This window comes from Diabrotica virgifera, chromosome 5 (genome assembly GCF_917563875.1).
Source record: "Diabrotica virgifera virgifera chromosome 5, PGI_DIABVI_V3a".
NCBI lineage: Eukaryota > Metazoa > Arthropoda > Insecta > Coleoptera > Chrysomelidae > Diabrotica > Diabrotica virgifera.
Window position 1 is genome coordinate 47,234,243 of NC_065447.1, and position 14,221 is coordinate 47,248,463.

At 34.4% G+C, this 14,221-nt stretch overlaps 1 protein-coding gene across 1 annotated transcript in view; it reads right to left on the reverse strand.

Annotated features, from left to right (window-relative positions):
• Positions 1 to 1,539: 1,539 nt before the first annotated feature.
• Positions 1,540 to 14,221, reverse strand: part of LOC114331579 (uncharacterized) — a 57,835-nt gene continuing 45,153 nt past the window's right edge. The window contains exon 4 of the mRNA XM_028281184.2: positions 1,540 to 2,034. Coding sequence (XP_028136985.1) covers positions 1,690 to 2,034 — 345 coding nt within the window. The 3' untranslated portion in view covers positions 1,540 to 1,689. The remainder of the gene's footprint in view (positions 2,035 to 14,221) is intronic.

Here is a 14,221-nt window from a genome sequence, read left to right on the forward strand (position 1 = left end):
ATTGTTCAGGTGAAAGCAACTAACTTCTGTTTTGGATGCATTTGGTTGAAGTCGCCACTTGCGAAAATATTTGCCCAATATATAAGTCTGCCGTCAGAACTTCTTCAGACGTTTCTAGTGTACGGCATCGTGTAGTGAGGGCTATACTGAATATCTATAATAATAACCTATATGTTTCCTGCAGGCGATTTTGATGATATACATAGTTATAAACAAATGAAGATTAAAAAACGGTATATTTTCGCTTTTTTCATCTATTACCAAAAAGTTAGGCATTTTAAACAAATTTGAGAGTAAGAAACTTATAAATTGTATAAAAAAAGTCAATATGGCGTTCGATGAATATGTCTCTCCTGATTGGTTGCTTAGAAAATTGCAAAATAAATCATAACTTTTGAGTTTTTATAAATATTCATAACTTATGTAAAAATTAACTTAAAACCTTCTGATTACATGTAATGCTGACACTTATGGTGTTTAAATCATACCCTAAATTTCAAAGCAATAGGTCAAATAGTTTAAAAGTTATTTAATTTGTTTATCCCAAATTCGTTTTTTTTGCAACACTATAAGTCAGAAAATGATGAAGTTACAGTAATATTTTGCATAGTTCATGAAAGAAGAAGATTCACACTATTAATTTAATTTAAAAAAATGACAAAAAATAATTTTAAATATTGCAAAATTATTTTGCAACTTCGTCCCTAATTATTGTTCTACGACAATTGTTTTTCTTTCTAAAGTATAAAAATTCAGTCTTTCTAAATATGAAAAATAATTTTTCTACGGGTAACGGTTAAAAAGTTATTCTAATTGTTTATAAGTAAGCGAAAAATCGACATGTTTTGGCAAAATAATTTTACACTGTTTAAAATTACTTTCTGTCATTTTTTTAAATTAAGTTAATAGTATGAATGTTCTTTCATAAATTGTCCGAAGTATTACTACAACCTTACAATTTTCTGACTTATAGTGTTGCAAAAAAAAATGAATTTGGGATAAACAAATTAAATAACTTTTAAACTATTTGACCAATTGCTTTAAAATTTAAAATATAATTTAAGCACAAGAAGTCTCAGCATTTTGTTTAACAAGAAGGTTCTAACTCAATTTTTACATAAGTTAGGAACATTTATAAAATCTCAAAATTTATGATTTATTTTGCAATTTTCTAAGCAACAAATAAGGATAGACATATTCAGTGAACGTCATATTGAAGTTTTTTATATGATTTATGAGTATATTATTCTCAAATTTGTTTAGAATGCTTCACTTTTTAGTAATAGATGAAAAAAGCGAAAATTTACCGTTTTTTGATTTTCATTTGTTTATAACTATGTATATCATCAAAATCGGCTGCAAGAAACATATAAGTTATTAATACAGATGTCCACACTACTCAAAAAAATTGGCTTCGGCCTGAAGGGGGATGTGTCACGAAAAAAATCTTGTTTCTCTAGACTACTAAGGTAATCTCATCAGCCGTTCGACGAGGTAACACATATTATGGAGCACGTTTTTACAATTAAAATATTGAAATAGCTCATAGTAATAAATATATTAAAATATTATCAAAACAACACAATATAAATAACAAACATGTTCATGTTTTGTTATAAAATTCCAGGTCCATCTTTTTATATCTATTCTACATTTATTATTCTTTCTGTTAAATAAATATCCAAAATATTACAAAAGTTGTTTGTCGTACATATATTGCACTAAATCCTTCATCCTTGCTTTAGCGTTCTCTTTAGCACTTAGAACTAAAATACTTATAAAGAACCCGAACTTATTCCACTTCTTCCATTCCTCTTTGAAAGCAGTCTGAGGATATGTTTTTTCTGGGTCCAGGCCATACTTCTTAAGCGCTTCACTTAGACTTTGGTAATAAATATCTAAAAGTTCGTCAGTTCTATCTAGTGCTTCTTTGCCTGCGCCGGAAAATAAACTGTAGGTTAAGTCGTACACGGGTGTGCCCACGAAGCACATTTGAAAATCTATTATTCTGAGATCATCTATTTCTAAGTAATCCTGAAATATAAAAGAAAATTAATCAAATAAATGCATTGTTAGATTTAAATTTAGATTTTGATTACATAACCATGTGTTCTTGTAAACGCCAGTGTTGCTTGTTTAGTTCGGTAGTTTTTTATTTCAAATTTTACAAGAATAGCTATTAGACCAGGGCGCATCTGTAAAAATATTAGTACATTTCGACGTTGGGAGGTGACTCAAATTTTTTTGCAGAAATTGCTTGAAAATAAATCAAATAATAATATTTGAGTTATCCTCCCTCTCAAAAAGGTCTGGAACATTGTTTAAATAATCAAAATGTCAAAAAATTAAGGTAAAATTCGATTTTTTTCTTGGTTTTTTGATTATAACTTTTATTAATTTCCGAGAAAAGTTGTACTAACATAAAAGTTGCGTAATTAAATTTCCTACAATATAGAATTGGTTAAAGATTTAAAAAATTATCACCCTTGTTGCGAAATAGCAATAATCTTAAAAAAAAACATACAAAAACAAGTATTCGCATTTTACGTTTTTCAACCATTTATGCTACACTTAGGACCTTCATATTTCACCCTGAAAAACTTTATTACACAGTAAAACAATGCTGTAAATTTCATTAAGATCGGTTCAATAGATTTTGCAAAATACATTATTGCAATCCAGCTTTCGTAAAAAAATTCATTTTTTCAAAATGTTACAGGACTGAAAATAAAGCAGATAGCAAGTTGAAAATTTTTTTTCATATAGAAGTGTACTTATCTTTCATTTGCAATTTTGCAAAATTAAAATCGATTAACTCCACGGCGTCAGGATTTTTTGAAGATATTCTTCTTTAGTGGCGAATCGATTAAGGGTAAAATTGTACATGATCCGCGCGCCTGCGCACACTGACAGTATGTAGTTCTGACAGTATGTAGTTCATTGCTAATCTTTCAAGATAGGTATGTATATATCTGTAACCGTGCAAATAAGTCATTAAAAGAATATATTAGTGGTTTTAGGAAATGTATTATTTATTAATAATTCTTGTGTTTTTGGATTTGTGTTTCCCTGTAGTAAAATAATAAAATATTATGTAAGCATAACATTTTTACACTATATGTCGCCGTGTTGTGTAATTATATCCGAAACTTACATGTCTATTTCTAGGGCCTCGCTGGAGTAGTGGGAAATGCGTTAGCACTGAGATTGGAAGGTTGCGGGTTCAATTCCTGGGCGATTCACATTTTTTTTTATTTTTGGTTGTTTTAATAAAAAATTTTTGAAAGTGGTAGATAAGAAAGTTAGTTTGATTTTTAAATAAAATACAAATAACCTTTTAAGTATATTTACTTCGTTTAAATTACCTATTATATAATAGAAGAATATCTTCTTACGTGCGTACAAAGTACACACACATTCTTTTTTTAAATAAACATTAATTATTGGTGCTACGCGCAGGACAGCGGATAGTTTGCTCTGATTGGGCATTCCAATGACCTTTGATAATGATTGATACATTTTAATTTTTATTACATTTCGATATAAGTAAATAAATTTGTTTATTGCAAAATAAAAACACATACTCTATCCTTTGATATAACACTTTAATTAGCAAAAACTTTTTTTGTTCATATATTTTAACTTAACCCTTAAACGCCCAACCTTTTTTAGGTTCCATGTACGCCCAAGGGTGGGTAAAAAATGTCCACCTCGAACATAGCTAATATATTTATTGAGAGTTGTTGAAAATGGATTAAACTTAAGAATCGTATGCTTAATAAACACAGCATCTTTTAAAATATTAATATAAACAATTTACAAACCTTACAACAAAATTACAATGTACATCAAAATTAACATACTAGTAAACGCCAGTAATTCAGATTTGTCGATTTTCTCCACATTCTTCCTTTCAACCTCCTCATTGGCGGATAATTATGTAGAATATGTAATTATACGTCGATAATGATAGGGATTATCTTCCTACCAATGAGAAATTATATAAAAACCTTTAGTAACAAGTTTTACCAAGGGTGTACTTTTTATGCCCACCCATATTTAACTCAAGATGCTACTTTTATTGTCAAAAATATCGGTAGAACCAAATTAACATTCGACAAAGGGCTGTCTTTTTAACAATAAATAATTTTTAAAAAAATTTTAAACACGTAATAAATATGTCACAAGGTTATACGCATTAGGTGGACATTTTTTACCCACCCTTGGGCGTTTAAGGGTTAAATAATAAAAGTTTATTATTTTTAAACATATGCAATTGTTTAATCAATATTTCACAAACAATAATAAAATTAGTTTGATTTTTGTGGAATTAAAATATTAAAATACAACAAAATAGAGAGTAAGAAAATAATATATTAGATAAAGATAGGAAGAAATTTTGGTGGAAATCAACTTGTGTGAATCAAACACCGCTGTCCTGCGCGTAGCACCAAAAATTATTGTTTATTTCAAAAATTTTCTGACGCCGTGGTAATGAATCGATTTTAACTTTGAAAATTGCAAATGAAAGGTACAGTACACTTCTATAAGCAAAAAAAATTCAACTTGTTATCTGCTTTATTTTCAGTCCTGTAACATTTTGAAAAAATTATTTTTTTTTGCGAAAGCTGGATTGCACAATTTATTTTGCAAAATCTATTAAACCGATCTTAATGAAATTTACAGTATTGTTTTACTGTATCATAAAGTTTTTCTGGGTTAAATATGAAGGTCCGAAGTGTAGTATAAATGGTTGAAAAACGTAAAATTCAAATACTTGTTTTTGTATGTTTTTTTTCGCAATTATTACTATTCTGCAACTAGGTCGACTATTTTTTAAATTTTTAACCAATTGTTTATTGTAGGAAATTTAATTATGCATCTTTTATCTCAGTACTTTTTATTCAGTAATTTTTATTCTCAGTTACTCAGTAGAAATTTTCTCGGAAATGAATACTTTTAAAGTTATAATCAAAAAACGAAGAAAAAAATCGAATTTTTCCTTAAATTTTTGACATTTTGATTATTTAAACAATATTCCGGACCTTTTTGAGAGGGAGGATAACTCAAATATTATTATTTGATTTATTTTCAAGCAATTTCTGCAAAAACATTTGAGTCACCTCTCAACGTCCATCTCAAAACAGATGCGCCCTGGACTATATTTATAAATATAATCCGTAGAACAGTTACTTGATTTTAGACGAAGCAATAAAGCACTAAAATCGGCCTTACTTCCGAAAAAAAAAAGACAAGATAATTAATTCATTTTGCATTCTATTCGCGAATGCGCCAGGAAACTTTGTGAACCGGAGCCATGATATAATATTGAAAAACTGCATACAAAAAAATGCATTCTTAATGTGCATCTCAAGCAGAAAATAAAAAAAATTCAGAACTCATCAATTATCGGCGAAAATGAGTTCAATTTTGTTACTCGAGGGTTTCTGGGGTCTGTTACGTTGGGATGTCCACGAGTTACTTCACGCAAAGATCCCTGGTTGGAAATTAAATTATAGAAAATAACTTTCGATTACAGAAAATTACCCCTATTAAAAATACGCAAGTGTAGCTTAAAATAAAATTTTTACTTGGATGTTATCTGAAGAATGTTACAAACTCGACTGACTTAAAAACGTAATATCCAATATCTACACATTCCTTAAAATTGCAATACATTCTTATCATAGGTTTCAATCTCAAGTGGACTGGCTAGTAAGCCCATCATCCCTTCACCTTAAAACAACGAAAAACAAACCATATGGCTCGCCGTATGTATAAAGCAGAAATATCTTTTAAACACGGACACTGCCATATTTTATAATGACTCGACATTCTCCCACCTTGGGGAATTTGACAAAATTTCTCAAAAAATACAGAGAGTCACGAAAAATTACAATAAAATATCAAATAAAGTGAAAAGTAAAATATATCAAAAACAAACAGAGTCATGAAAAAATCAAGTCAAGAAAATGTCACTTGAATCTTACAGGAGTTTTAACTACCCGGCCACTTCGCGTACGTCTTTCATTTAAATCGGGTGCTCTGCTTTTTGTCACTCCCGCACTTATTTTACTTGATTCTTCCTGAGCCTGGAGCTGACAACCGTTCTCTTGAGGCACTGTCTTTGGAGCCGCATCCCGTAGGGTAATACCCTGGATATTCTCGCCAGCAGTAACTGCCTCCACGACTTCCACTGGGTAAAGCCTTTGCAACGGTCTCAGAAGTTGGCCTTGTGCCGTCGCAAGACGAACTAACCGCACCTGATTATCTCTACCGGGTAAAAGTTTAATAACTTTTCCTAAAGGCCACTGAAGACGCTTGATGTTGTCGTTGCCTACTAAAACGACATCCCCGACAGACACTTTAGACACTTTCATCTTCTTCGTTCCCGCTTTGAGTTGAGCCAGATATTCAGCACGAAATCTTTTTCGCAAATGATTTCTCAACTCTTGCAAACGGCGTATTTTGCGTGTGAGAGAATTCTGCTCTAGCAAATCACAATCCGGCAATTCGTAACTGACTTGCTCATGTAAAAACATACCTGGCGTCAACGCGGCTAACTCAGTAGGATCATCCGAAATATACGTCAACGGCCGCGAGTTGACTATACTCTCACAATCACACAACAATGTCAATAAGTCTTCATAATTGAGAGACGCTCGACCCAAAACTTTTCGCAAAAGTCCTTTCACAATACCTATTAATCGCTCCCAAAATCCACCCCACCATGCAGCTGTAGGGGGGTTGAAACGCCACTTAATACGTTGTGTAGAACTATATTCCGCGATCATGTTCCAGTCCAATTGCTTAAGCGCGTCCTCAAGTCCCGTAAAATTCGTTCCATTGTCACTATAAACCGTTCTCGGGCGTCCACGCCTGGCAACAAAGCGACGGAAAGCTTGAATAAATGTATTTGTTGACAAGGAGGTAACGAGTTCCAGATGAACTGCGCGATAAACGGCACAAGTGAACAAACAAATCCATGCCTTCTCGCCCGATTTCAAGTAAAGAGGCCCAGCTAAGTCCACCTCGGAAATCTCAAACACTGCAGCATCTCGAACTCTATCGGCCGGCAATGAAGGCGTTTGTACTTCGAACGATTTCCCATCTTGTCTCTTGCACACACCACATTCTTTTAAAATGGACCGCACAATCCGTCTACCCCCTAAAGTCCAATATTTTTCGCGGAGCAAACTAAGCAGTCCCTGTGTACCAACGTGACAAGAGTTTTTGTGTAAGCTCAAAATCAACTTGCGCACTATAAAATGTTCACCCGGAAGTAAGATAGGCAGACGAACATCTTCAGTGTCAACTCTCTCGGTAACGCGAGTTTTTAAACGTATAAGTCCAAATTCATCGACAAACGTGTTTAGCGAGGAACTTCAACACAAACATTTCGGCTTTGTCGATTTCCTCCGCGACCAATTCGCCTGTAAGTTTTCCATTTGAATTTCTCGTATTGTAACAAAATCGTAGCGTCCAAGCCATCATTCTTAACAGTTTTGTGTACTGAGAAAAGTAACGCAGGTGCCAATCGTCGGACGTCATATTCAATAGTGACGAAATGGCTTTTTTCTTTTTCTCAGTGCCGACTTCTTCTTCATCAACCTCTACTTTTTGTTGGGGCCAATAATTTTCGTTTCTGTACAACCATTCCGGGCCCTACCACCATCGAGATTCGAACAATTGCCGAACACCACAGCCTCTTGACGGAAGGTTGGCAGGGTTGAGAGAACCAGGCACATATTTCCAACACTCAGCATTGGCTAAATTTCTAATCTCCTGAACTCTATTAAAAACAAAAACAGACCAGTCATCCTTACGTTGAATCCAAGAAAGAACCGTAGTGGAATCACTCCAAAAATAAGACTCAATATGCTGAGAAAATTGTCTTTTGACTGGCTGATAAAGTCTAGCACCAATAGTGGCTGCCAACAGTTCCAATCTAGGTATAGAAATCTTCTTCAAAGGAGCCACACGACTCTTAGCTGCTACATGAAAAATCGAAACACCATCATTCCGAAGAACTCTCAAAAACACTACGGCTGCATAAGCTTTCTTACTTGCATCTGAAAAGGTGTGCAAACTCCAATGGTCAGCTTCAATGGGCCCAGCCTGGATCCAACGTGGAATCTCAATACTCGACAGTTCAGGAAGATGAGTAACCCATTGACAAAATTCCTCAGCCATGTCATTCTCGACTGGTGCATCCCATCCCAGGCGCTTTTCCCAAAGTTTCTGCAGCAACAGTTTAGGGAACAGAGATACTGGACAGGTAAAACCAATAGGGTCAAATATACTCTGAGCTACAGAAACCATCAGTCTCTTAGTTATGGGTTCTTTTCCGACCACTCCCTGAAAAAATTCACCATTGATTTTTAGTGTGTCTCTTGAGGATTCCCAGAGAAGACCAAGAACAGGGACAACTGTTTTTGTACTACCAGAAGACTCACACCCTCTCAAATCCATCTTAGCTTCCTCCATGATGGCAGTTGCTTCTGATACGAACTTTCTCAACTCATTCTCATCAGTAACACTAGTCACACAATTATCTACATAGAACCCAATCATAAGCCTTTCAATTGTATTTTTAGAGTACGGCATATCATTACAACACTTCTCCAGCGCCTTTATCAAATGAAATTCTATAGTAGCACCCAGAAGAAATGGACTACAGTTAACTCCAAAAACAACTCTCCTATGTCGAAATACAAATTCCTTTCCTTCATTGTTTACCCATAGGAACCCTCAAAAAATCTCTGTCCTTCGAATGTACAGAAATTTGAAGAAAAGCTTTCCGAATATCCGACACCACACCTATTTTTTGTTGTCTGAACCGTAATAGCACAGAAGGAATAAGTTCAATAAGATTAGGCCCTACCTCTAAACACTGGTTCAAAGAAGGACGACCCTGTTCATGAGATGATGCATCAAAGACTGGCCTAATTTTCGTGGTTCCGCTAGTATTTTTAATAACGGGCCTGTGAGGCAAATAGTGCACACAATCGGGATTCTCTTCGGGATTATTTACTATTTCGATCACACCCTCGTTCAACCACTCATTGAATATTAAATTATACGATTCAAACAAATTGGACTTTTTCAACTTATTTAAAGTAGTATCTAACCTTCTTCTAGCGACAACTAAATTATATGAAATTAAAGGATGCTTGTTCAACCAAGGTAACATAACCTCATACCTACCTTCGTTGTCACATCGGATAGTCTCATAGAAAAAATTCTTAGCCTCCTTGGCCGCCACCTCTCGAGCCAATTTTTCTACAGGATCGGTTATCCCAATAATATCAAGCTCCCAGAATTTCGCCACAGAAGAACTATCAACAAACAACGAAATCGACATCATAGATGTGCTGAAATTAGAAGCAACTGCCGGCACCTTGCCCATAAGAGTCCAATCTAACAAAGTTTCAACTGCTACAAGACCACACTGTAACTGATATTTCCTCCCTGTATACAATTTGCCTACAACATCAGCTCCTAACAAAATCTCAATTGGTGCTATATGTCCGACATCGCTGAGCGAAATATTCATGTCACTAAGTTCCTCAACCCAAGGGCCGTGATAAACAGGAGAGACATCTGCACAAATTTTTGGTTGATCTAAGGCATCAAATGAACAAGAGTAAGCTCCTTCACTCGCAGTTACCTTGTATAATTTATGTCGTTGTTCAGAAGTACTTTTACTGCCAAATAACGTATGTACGATATTTTCCGTTCCTTTAGCAGAAAAACCCATTTCTTTTGCGGTACGCTAAAAAATATATGTTTTCTGCGATCCAGTGTCAATAAGTGCCCTTACTTGTTTAGTACCATGTGCACTTCTTATGTTTACTCGCAGAGTTTGTAAAAAAACCTGTGTATTATTCAAATTCGCAAGCGTCTGATCCTCAGTCCTATTTTCTTCCGAGCGACTGATACTTGAGGTCGATGTATCAATTTTGTTAACAGGTAAATCAGGACACATCAAAACAACATGGGATTTACAACACAAAATACAATTCAAACGTGCTCTACAGTTCTTCGAAGAATGTCGCACCTTCAAACATCGAAAACAGGCTTTCTTTTCTGACAATGTTCGTCGTTTTTGTCCCATAGACAATTTTTGTGCTTTAAAACAATTGATACTGTCATGCTTTCCTTAGCAAAAAATACACCTCTCAACCTCATAATTTACCAACCCAGCAGCGGTCGCTGATGGCTGATCAGTTCCTTGCTTTGGTAATTTTATATTCTTCTTTTCAACCAGGTTATTGGATTTATATTTATTTTCAGTCGATAAACCAAAACCTTCCGTTGCTAAATTAATTTTTTGTTCATTTTGAACTTCATTTTGTAGAAAACTCATTAGCCCACTTAATCTTGTCTCCAAAGTTGAAACTTCTGCAGATTCTTCGACATTGTGCATGGATACGGAACCAGAAGGCCTTAAAAACTGTGAAGATCTATGCCATAGTCTGATCATATCCTCCGGTAAACATGACTCAATAAGGGGATACAATATTGCCGCATATTTGTCAGCAGTTATGCCTAAGGTCTCAAGTGAACGAAGTTGACTCTCTATCATATCATATAGTGCAGAAATATTACAAGAACTACTAGAAACTCGACTCAAAATTAACTTTAAGAGCTCCCTAATATATACTTCCATCTGGAGATCCTCTCTGCCAAACCTAGACTTCAAACTCTTTATAATTTTTGAGTAATTATCGGCTAGTGCAGGAAAACTCTCCACTAAACGTCTGGCCTTACTACCGTCTACAGTGGCTTGTCTCAAATAAGCTATTTTGTTGTTTAAATCAATCGATGGATCATCATGCACTACTTTGAACTGCGACCAAAATGGAAGCCAATCTATCAAGTCCCCAGAATATTTCTTGAATTCGATTAGAGGTAATTTAAAACTGCGCTTACCTTTTAGTGATGACTCTGAACTTACTAAACTGGGTCTGTCTTCACATTTGTACTTCAGTTCATAGTAGCGTGTGCTGTATCTATCCTTTGCCTCCATCTCACTGATTAATTCTGCTTCGGAAGCCTTTTCGACCATAGCTTCAAATACCGCACTTTCCACGACACAAAGCTCATTGTACTTAACTTGTAAAAGTTCCCACTGTACACTAATTTGTTGCCAGGGTCGAGTGTCCACCGTTTCAGATAACACATTGTCCAAAACATTAGTAGCTGTCGTAAAAGCAGTACGAAGCACTGTTCGGCGTTTTGTTTCTAATTCTAATGCCATATTTCTCGCTTACAAGGGTAACAACTTCGGCCGAGCCTCACGACAAACGAATTTATTCGCCGGAAAAAAGTTTACACTAAAATAAGCGGAAACAACTAACTTTTAAGCACACCCGTATATATTTAAGTCCTTATCGCGGTCGCCAAAATGTTACGTTGGGATGTCCACGAGTTACTTCACGCAAAGATCCCTGGTTCGAAATTAAATTATAGAAAATAACTTTCGATTACAGAAAATTACCCCTATTAAAAATACGCAAGTGTAGCTTAAAATAAAGTTTTTATTTGGATGTTATCCGAAGAATGTTACAAACTCGACTGACTTAAAAACATAATATCCAATATCTACACATTCCTTAAAATTGCAATACATTCTTATCATAGGTTTCAATCTCAAGTGGGCTGGCTAGTAAGCCCATCATCCCTTCACCTTAAAACAACGAAAAACAAACCATATGGCTCGCCGTATGTATAAAGCAGAAATATCTTTTAAACACGGACACTGCCATATTTTATAATGACTCGACAGGGTCGTTGAAAACGAATATGACGTCAAAAGTGATCTCCGGAGTACCTGTTGTCAAGGGTACCTACTGTATACCTCGTCAATAAAAAATAAGTCAAAAATAATTACTCGGGGGTTTTTGGGGCGCTAACGACGAATATGTCGTCAGTCATTAGTTACGAGATAAACAGTAGGTATCCTGGGCACCAGGTACACCGGAGATCACTTCCTATGTCCTTGCTTCGAAGAATGGACCCCCTATGGATCTAAATGAAAATGAAACGGACAGTGTAAACTTAATTTTTCCAATTCTATTCGAATGTAATTTGTTACAACCAGCCTTGTTGTTGTTCTTCTTCTTCTTCTCCTTTTTCTTCTTACAACCTCATATGAGAGTATCTCAAAATAAATATTTTCAAGTATTACATTTTAATTGAGTGTTTTATATGGAAAATGTTAATTTATTTAAATATAATTAACTTAAGTATTTTAATCTCCATCAGGAAAGAAATGACAGCGTTTGATTGATGAATACCAATATCGTATAATAAAAACCGATATTAGATATTTGGTAAACTATCATACTAATTCTACCCTGTTACTGGTTTTAAGAGAGTATTAGGAAAAGCAAAAAATTCTCATATTATAGTTCCATAATACATAGATATTTACTTTATATAAACAGTTTTGTTTCAACTTCCCTACACAATTAGATTCAGCTGTATAATTCAAGCTATTGTGTAAACGTTTTATTACAAAAATATGTTTTCATGTGCTGTAGTTATTCAGTCAAAATTGGTATATTATTAGCAAATTATTTTTAAATTAGGTACACACATTTCCAAATGATAAGAATAATATGATAATTATGGATGCTTGAAACAATAGGTAGATATTAGGTCTGGATCCCGCGTATGAAAAAAAAGTTGATCAATAGCAAGCTGAAAATTTGTTAATAGCTTAAGGGTGTCTAGTCGGATAAACTTTGATATATGGGAACACTGTAACAGGGGCAGTTTTAATTGTGGAACAGGTTAAAAATTTGGAACGGTCAGAACACGAAAATGGTACATTTATTTTGTCCGACAGAACAGACATAAACTCTCCGAACAGAGATTTAGTCCTGTCGCCAGGGGGGGTACAACGGCCTCGTTAATTCAGATGGACTTACCCAAGTTTTTTTATGTATTTTGACCCGTAGAACACGAATTTTTTGGGTAACAGTTGATCCGGATGTCGATAAGATTGTTATAGACCAAGAACTTGAGGAATCAAATAACAGCGATTTTTGGCAAAACAAAACAATATTTTGTATTTTTTGGGTCATTTTAAGCAAAAAATATTTCTACAAGTTTTTTAGTAGGATGCACAGTTTTCGAGATAAACGCGGTTGAACTTTCAAAAAATCGAAAAACTGCAATTTTTAAACCCGAATAACTTTTGATTAAAAAATAAAATAGCAATTCTGCTTAGCGCCTTTGAAAGTTCAAGTCAAATTATGTCGGTTTTGATTATTTGCATTGCTAAAAATTTATTGTGTTATTGTTAAACAAAGCTACAAACAACTAGTGCGTGAGTGATGTTTCTATGATTTCTCATTTAAAATCGAACGAGTAGGTAGAATAGGTACTAGTGCAATCAAGACTATTTCTATGTTACATGCGTTAAAACGCATGTAAAAGCACGGGAAACCCTACGTGTTTATAGCTTTGTTAAACAATAAAAAAATAAATTTTTACCAATGCAAATAATCAAAACCGATATAATTTGACTTAAACTTTCAAATGCGGTAAGCAGACTTGCTATTTTATTTTTTAATCAAAAGTTATTCGGGTTCAAAAATTGCAATTTTTCGATTTTTTTAAAGTTCAACCGCGTTTATCTCGAAAACTGTGCATCCTACGAAAAAACTTGTAGAAATATTTTTTACTTAAAATGGCCCAAAAAATATAAAAAATTGTTTTGTTTTGCCAAAAATCGCTGTTATTTGATTCCTCAAGTTCTTGGTCTATAACAATCTTATCGACATCCGGATCAACTGTTACCCAAAAAATTCGTGTTCTTCGGGTCAAAATACATAAAAAAAACTTGAGTAAGTCCATCTGAATTAACGAGGCCGTTGTACCCCCCCTGGCGACAGGACTAATTAATCTCTCATGCAAAAATCAGACTGCTATTTATCACCTGTCACAATTCCTGTCATTTGACATATTCTACATGTTCCACTCATTACAACGCCAATTTGGTGATAAATAGCAGTCTGATTTTTTGCATGAGAGTTTAATCTCTGTTCGGAGAGTATAAGTCTGTTCTGTCGGACAAAATACATGTGCCGTTTTCGTGGTCTGACCGTTCCAAATGTTTAACCTGTTCCACAGTTAAAACTTTCCCTGTTCCAGTGTTCGAATATATTAATGTTTGTCCGACTAGACACCCTTAAGCTAATAACAAATT